The following is a 7,822-nucleotide window of genomic DNA, read 5'->3' on the forward strand; positions in this document are numbered from 1 at the left end:
CTTGACACTCACAAGCCCTCGGCCTCCCTCGCTACGCTTGGTATACAGTCTCAGGGTGCTGGGTTTGGGGTGGAACCCTCCATGCATTTTGAGGAGCTTTCTCGTCTTGATGTCAGTAGCCTCTATCTCCTCCTTTGGCCAGTTTATTATACCAGCGGGGTATCTGATGACTGGTAGGGCATATGTGTTGATGGCTTGGATCTTGTTTTTCCCTTTCAGCTGACTTTTCAGGACCTGCCTTACTCTTTGTAGGTATTTGGCTGTGGCATTCTTTCTTGCTATCTCCTTGTGGTTTTATATATATATATATATATATATATATATATATATATATATATATATATATATATATAATGTCCAAAGGACATAAGCCTCCTCAGAAGGTGGAGGTGACTCTGGGCCTTCTTGTACAGGGTGTTGGTGTTATGAGTTCAGTCCGGTTTGTTATTGACGTGAACACCCAGGTATTTGAATCTTTCCACTGTTTCTATGTACTGCCCCTGAAGTCGATCACCATCTCCTTGGTCTTACTGGTGTTAAGACACAGGTGGTTTTCTCACACCAGTCCACAAGGTTCATGTTGACCGACTGATACCCCAGCTCGTTCCCCTCAGAAACCCGCAATGGCCGAATCATTGGAGAACTGGTAATTCATTTATTGCATACAGCACTATATGGGGTGCTCTCCATTCAAACAGTTAAAGCTACCTTAAAGGACTATGGGACCATGTGTGGGCACACATAGCACTTTGAATTTTGCTGAATATTAAAGCTTTAATGTGGTTTTAATGGGTTCTCTGAGTCCTGCTCTAAAGGCTTACTAGCTGCAGCTTCTTTAAAAACTCAAAGAAAAAAATATATCAGCATGGAGTTGACAGCAGCGTGATTAATTCTCATCACGTAGTGTGAGCCCCGGCATGCATAACTCGAGTGAAAATTTCCCAGCAGCATCTTCATGTGCTGCAGCACTGAAAATTATCACATTCTGTAGCAGGAAAAGTGAGAAACTTGATGCAGGAAAATACAGATTAAATCAGGGATTCAATGAGACCAAGTGAAACAGAAAATAGAAGAGAAACCTCCTGCACACAGAGAGAATTCAGTAATGTGATCACTACTCACAGCTGTAGTTAAGTTACCATCAGGTGGACTCACAAACTTTACAAATAGCCATAAATGAAGATTGCTTGAAATGTATTTAGTTTTTTTAACAGGCACTAGCGTATGGTTAGCTGAGTTTGTCGCTAGTATGTCACAAAATATGGAAAAGGTTAATCAAGTTTCATAAATTTCACCAAAAACTTGTCTTTCTGGTTTTCAGGAGTTCCCCTTGGCTGTGGTGAAGAAGCCCCATTGCTTTTGCACATGGACCTCGTCTCTTTTTAATATCAACCGGCACTCGGACAAACAGCAGTGTGCAGAGGGCGGCGCTCAGAACCGCACAGAAGGCTCAGCATCCACAGCCGAAGCAGAGCCTGACCATTACCAGGTGTATCACACGCCTGTGCTCGGTGAGAGTTCGTCTGACAGCTATAAACGTGTCAGTCTGCATGTGAGCAGAGTCGACTTTGAAGCCCAACTGCTTCTGCAGTGAATTAGCTAAATGTTTTATGCCCCTCTCTGTCAGGGATTTTTGATAATCACACAGCTCAGTTAAAGCTTAACCCCCCTATTTATCTGAGAAGAATAGCCTGTGATAAAAGTAGTCCATACTGCGACACTTTGTTTGAACCCTTTGTTGGTTTCTCAGGGGAACGCCGCTTAGTGAATGACAGAGCGGGAAATTACACTTGAAAGCCCTTTTCCTCCCCATATTATCTAAAATCTCAGCTCATATCCGTTTGAGAGCTCTTACAGTCACGCTGCAGTTGGTGTCACAAACGCTTTTGGGTCTTATGTGTCCCTAAAGTGACTCCATTTTGGGCTCTCAGTTTATCCAATGACTCTGGTAACTCAGCTGACAGTAAGACAAATAAAAGAAAGCCCTTTTTTTTCAGACTCAAGGTGCAAAGAGAGGATGTTTCTGCCTCAGAAATCCTCCTCCCTGGTGGCTCTGTCCAGTTTTCCAGGGGCAGGCAACACCTGGGTCCGACACCTGATTGAGCTTTTGACCGGATACTACACTGGCAGCTTTTACTTTGATGGCAGTCTCTACAACAGAGGTAGGAAAAGCATTTCTGAATAAATATGCTGGTAAAATGTTTCACTACAGCCCTGATCGGTTTATTCTCTGGTACAAGGTTTTAAAGGGGAAAAGGACTATTGGAAGAGCGGCCGCAGCATCTGTGTGAAGACCCATGAAAGTGGTCAGAAAGAGATCGAAATGTTTGATTCTGCCATCCTGCTGATTCGAAACCCTTACCGCTCCTTAATAGCTGAATTCAACCGCAAGTGTGCTGGACACCTGGGGCACGCCACAGAGGCACAGTGGGACAGCAAAGGTAAGAGCGGCCCTCAAGGTCAAGGGTTTACTGGCTTTGTTAAAGGTTTCTATTCTCTTTGCATTATATTTACAGAGGCAAGCTTTTCTGAGCTCTTCTGAACCATAGAGGACCAAATATAACGTTATTTTCCCAGCAGGTTGATCGTGTTTTCTCAAAGAGCACAAACTGGAAGGCATCTTTGTTCTGTAATATCTCATATGTGCAGAGATATTCAGAAGTACTGATCGCTGACATGTCACAGATGTTTAAATTTTTTTTTTTTTAGATGAGTTTATTTATTTATTCACTGCCAGATAAAGCAGCTTAAGACATTTTTTGTAGATGCCAAAGGGATCTGTTTTCTCCAGTGTTGACCTCAGCCTTAAACTAAAGAACATTTCACATGCTGTTTGCAAATATATAAAATGTATGAGAATATTGTCTGTTTTTAGCTTGCCTCTCGTCTTCAGCAGCTCCAGTTTGCTGGACTTTCCCTTCTGTCCTTTCTAATGGTCAACCTTTTGTCAGCGTTATGCTGAGAGTGTTTGCAGTTTTCTTTTTAACATTTGAAACTGTTTCTCAGAGAAAGAAAAAAGCTTTGTTGAGCCCAGATCTAATACTTCAGTGTTCTGATTATTGTTCTTTTAAATGGGTTTGCCTTGTGACACATTGATCCCCAAAACCCGCACTTTCTGAAAGACGTTTCCCATAGAGGTCAGATTGATCCAACTCTTTCTCTCTGCTTTCCTGGGCAGTGTTGTGCATCAGCTAACTATCTCAGGGTAGAAACAGCACCACACCTCGATTCTATCAGGAAACATCATTGTCAGAATAACACCAGACTCACAGCACTCACAGCTTTTCCTTTGTAGGCTAGTGATTTTCTGACTCTTGTAAAACTCTTCTGCTCTGTTGCCGATTATATTTATTCTTTTTTGGGGGGGTTCTTTTCTTCCCTTATTCAAACTTACTTAACCCAACACTTACATAACTTAACACTGCAGATGAAAGAAGGAAATTCTAGAAACCTCTTTGATATGCAGACAGAACTCTAGATGAACCAAAGTGGATATTTTTTTCAGATCTTTTGGGGGTTTTCAAAAAATGATGTTCCCCCCAAGGCAATTGAAAAGTTGTTCATAGAGAACAATTTAGCAGCAGTCTGTTAAGGTTCACCTGTGCTTTTATCGTGAAATGCCGACAGACAACAAGACCTTGACAGGAAATAACATGGGGTTGCCAGGGGTAACGGTCAGTCTGGGAGGCTGGAGATGAACTAAATATTAAACAATCATTCCAGCCACTAAATAAGGTAAACATGCCCACTGTTATATTCAATGCCAGCACAGGAATTACATGTAATATTATGCAATAACTTTATATCAGAAATGAGCACATCACTAATGTCTGTAGGATGGCTACATCATCAGCCATAATTAAAAACCATCTTAAAAACCAAATCAGCACAAACCTCCTTTCAAACATTCTACCAGATTTTATTTTGATTTAAGACTAAAATAGGGGTTTAAAACTGATACCCATCCTCCCACCCATTCAATTTTGTCCACTCTCTGGATATTTTAGATTCCAGGATATTCCCTTCCTTGCTATTACTGTACAATTCTTTAAGCTCTTTCTCTTTAAACTTTAATATAGAGCACATTGATATTTCCAGAGAGAAACCTGTTTTGTGTTCTTTTGTCTGCAGAATGGCCAGAATTTGTCTCCGGCTATGCCCCCTGGTGGGCCTCCCACGCTCTGAGCTGGCTCAAGTTTGGACGCCACTTGCTGGTGGTGCATTATGAGGAGCTCCGGAAAGCCCTCCTCCCCCAGCTCCGTCTCATCGCTGCTTTCCTGAATGTCACCATAACAGAGGAGAGGCTTCTATGCGCACAGAGCAACCAGGACGGCCATTTCAAACGCCCCGGCGCCCAGCAGACCTCCTTTGACCCGTTCACTCCTGACATGAGGCGGATAATCGACTCTTTCATTGTTACAGTTGACCAGGCACTGCAGAGCAGGAACTTTAGCAGAATTCCAGAGGAGTACCTCCCCAGATGATGGTTGTTAGGCTTTGAAATGACTGGTTCACCCTGGGTCTAAGGGAAGGTTTGTGGTTTTCTCAGCAGGAATGGATTAGCTGATGTAAGTGGACCAAATGACCTTCTTACAAGCCGGGCTACAAAAAAAAGATGACAGTTCACTGGGAAATCCAACAGAGAACAGTTGTCGAAAACCTTGAGGCCTTGACCTCTTCTCTGAAAGCAACATAGATGATAAACAGAGAAGACTTGACATGAAGTGCTAACCTGACGGAGGGTCTGATTAAGCCACGTATACCATATACTCTTAGCATATGGTTGTTCTTGAGCAGATTTAACTCCTAAACATTCATTAGCTTATCTAGATATAGATAGTTTTTTATGTTGAAGCCTCAGTTTCCTTTCAGAGAAGAGCCTCAGTACCATCATCATCATGTGGCTTTAAAGACTTTCGGTGGAGAATGCCATCAGCTGATTATCAACTCTATATAAATTTCTATGATTTGATGTCATTAAAAATCTGAAGAGAAAATGTTGACACTGGCAAGTTTTTTGTCCAATGATGTGACATGGGAGGTTAACGCTACCTTAACAGGTAGGAGTGTGCAGCTGTTGCCTCTGATGTAAACCCTGATATTACTGCCCATTGTCCATTCAGAGTGCAGAAAGTAGCCAAACCATGCTGTTTACAGTGGAACTTGGAAGATCTCCCTCACTATGAGATGTACCATGAAATAACACTGCCACCTGCTGGCAGTGAGGCACTACAACAAGAGCTGTATGGTCAGTGAAATTAACAGGATAAAATGGAGGAAATAGACGTTAGTGTCAAACTTTTGGCATATTTGGGTTTGATTAGGGATCTAAACAATACAAAGCACAATGGTATAAACTCATTCCTTTCAATTTTCAAACTTATTGTGTTTGCTGTAACAATACTGTTAACAGTTTGAAGCTTGGACTGTTGGAAAAACAAGTAAAGGAGTGACATGCTGCACAACTGGCTGCAGTTTCATCTACAATATAATGAACACAACCATCCACACAGACACATCGCTGAGCTAAAACAAATGAAAAATAGAAGCTTAAAAATTTAACAGGCCTGTTTAACTGCTGTCCAAACAGAGAACAAACTCCCAAGTTGTTAAATGGATCCACACATTAATATAAAGAGCAAAACAGGCTGAGGAAGAACTGAAATTTACTTAAAATTCTGTGTGGGTGTTAAGGGTCTTTTACTCACGTACCCAGAGTGGCAGTCTGTGGGCGTCGGGCTTGAACTCAGAACCTCAGGATTCCAACCCCCATGCCCTAACAACTAGACCACCACTGCCCAAATAAATAACATGCATAAACCCGCTCACCCAGTGACCTTGACTAAAACATAAAAAACTACTAAAAATGTAATTATAAAATTTTGATATTTCCAAATATCTGAATATTTTTTTTTATGTGCAAGATCAATATTGAATCTTTAATGAGGAGTAAAGCTGTTTCGTTCGTCATCGGATTGGTGAATTTCCAAAAGATCTATGCCCAAAGACTCTGGTTAAAAGTTGTCCATGCGCAGTAGCTTCTCTTCAATGCTAAAGACAGGACCATCCTGGCCAGCAGCTCTGATGCGCCCACAGCTGAAAGCAGCTTTATTTGCCTCACAGTCGTCTGTTAGAAAGTGCAGCTGATTGACTGGTTTATAGATTTATTTAGCAGCAAGGCTAGGCTAACTGCATGCAGCAAGGCTAAAGCTTTATTCTGCTTTCCCAGCCTCCATTTTCATTGGTCAGGACCGAACCCAGCATGGATTAAGACAGATAGGACTGATTTAAAGCACTTTAGAACATTTTAGAATGTACATTTTTGTTGTTGGCATTCATGGAAATATACTGGTGTGATATCTTAGTATACATTTGATTGGTTTTGGTATACGTCTATTTTGATGTTATAGCAACCCCTGGAAAGAAACTCCACGAGCCATGACTGCATTCAACATCTGTTTGTTTTTGAAACATGACTCTTCGATTCCCTTTGCAATTCCTTGATAAAAATAAAAAGAGCTGTTTGGACTCATTTTACATATTTCACATCTTGGAAATTTAAAGTAAGGCTTTATTTGCTCATATGATCAGATGGTTTAAGACTAGGTGGTAAACAAATAAACTATTAATTACATTCCCTATTATTTAGTAATACTGTAAAGGGAAAAACACAGTAAAAATGCATAGTATTCAAAGGGTTGAAAAAGAGAAAAAATTGATTATTTGATTCATCAGACGATAATAACAGTAATTTTCCTCTAGAGATTTTAGAAGTAAAAGTCATTTTTGATCTTTCAAACCCAGATTGTTTGCAGTGCTGAACACAACTAGCGTCAGAAGCTGCAAGTTTTATAAGTTATTTATTAAAGCCGACAGGGCTAATTGTACTGAATGTAGCAATAGTTCTGTTATCCCCGGAAGACACAGTAGGTTTTAAAATAAACTTAATTAGTGAAGCAGTTCCAGAAGGCCTCACAGTCAGCTGTCTGTTAGATTTGCAGCAAATAAAGACATGCATATCCATCTGTTCCAACAGCATGAGAAGTCAGGGGGGATTTCCTTACTGTACCGTTGTGGACATAAACAAAGTGGGATGTAATTTATTTCAGAAACTGATGATCTGCTAAGATTTTAACTCAAAATAGTCTATAAATGACTAAATTTCCTGCCCTTAGAAGTAGTGATGCCTGTTTGATGTCAGGGGTCAGAAGCGGATGTGTAAACTGGTTTTAAATTAATGCAGAGGTCATTTCAAATAACCAGCTGTTACATCCAGGGTGAGTGAAATAGCCTTACGAAGTGTACAGTGTGTCAAACCTCGAAGCTCATAGCCTACAACAGCAGACAACAACACTATGAAGAAGAATAATCAACATTATTTACTGCAAATAACTTTGGGATGAACTTTGACCTTTGCTTTTAACTCATCCCTCAGAGTACAGCAGGCAGCTCCGATAACAAACTGGGGCTAAATCTCTTGCTCTTATGACAAGAGTTGATACTGGCAGCCTTTCTCTAGGGCTCTGGTGACTTTAGAGACAGCAGGGCACCACTTCCCACTTGGTAACATAGCCGTCCTGAAGAGCAAGAAAACCGACACCACACCATAAAAAGCTACAGTTAAAGGAAGGCATTTTTTCTGTTAATACATACGGTAAACAAGACAATTTGTTAAAGGAAAAAGAAGATTTAGATTTAAACTAAGAAACAAATAACTCTTTTATCTTATTTCAAGTGGTGCATGATAACTAATTATGTCTTTCATGGGCAAGAATACTCATTCCACTGGCAAATCATATTATCTGGGTCCACAATTACATCC

At 40.7% G+C, this 7,822-nt stretch overlaps 1 protein-coding gene across 1 annotated transcript in view; it reads left to right on the forward strand.

Moving 5' to 3' along the window:
- The window catches only part of wscd1 (WSC domain containing 1), a 35,972-nt gene extending 31,139 nt beyond the window's left edge, over positions 1-4,833 (forward strand). The window contains exons 6-9 of the mRNA XM_015379689.1: positions 1,322-1,511; positions 1,998-2,162; positions 2,241-2,441; positions 4,132-4,833. Coding sequence (XP_015235175.1) covers positions 1,322-1,511; positions 1,998-2,162; positions 2,241-2,441; positions 4,132-4,484 — 909 coding nt within the window. The 3' untranslated portion in view covers positions 4,485-4,833. The remainder of the gene's footprint in view (positions 1-1,321; positions 1,512-1,997; positions 2,163-2,240; positions 2,442-4,131) is intronic.
- Positions 4,834-7,822: the final 2,989 nt, after the last annotated feature.

Source organism: Cyprinodon variegatus, unplaced genomic scaffold (genome assembly GCF_000732505.1).
Source record: "Cyprinodon variegatus isolate N-32 unplaced genomic scaffold, C_variegatus-1.0 Scaffold198, whole genome shotgun sequence".
Taxonomy (NCBI): Eukaryota; Metazoa; Chordata; class Actinopteri; order Cyprinodontiformes; family Cyprinodontidae; genus Cyprinodon; species Cyprinodon variegatus.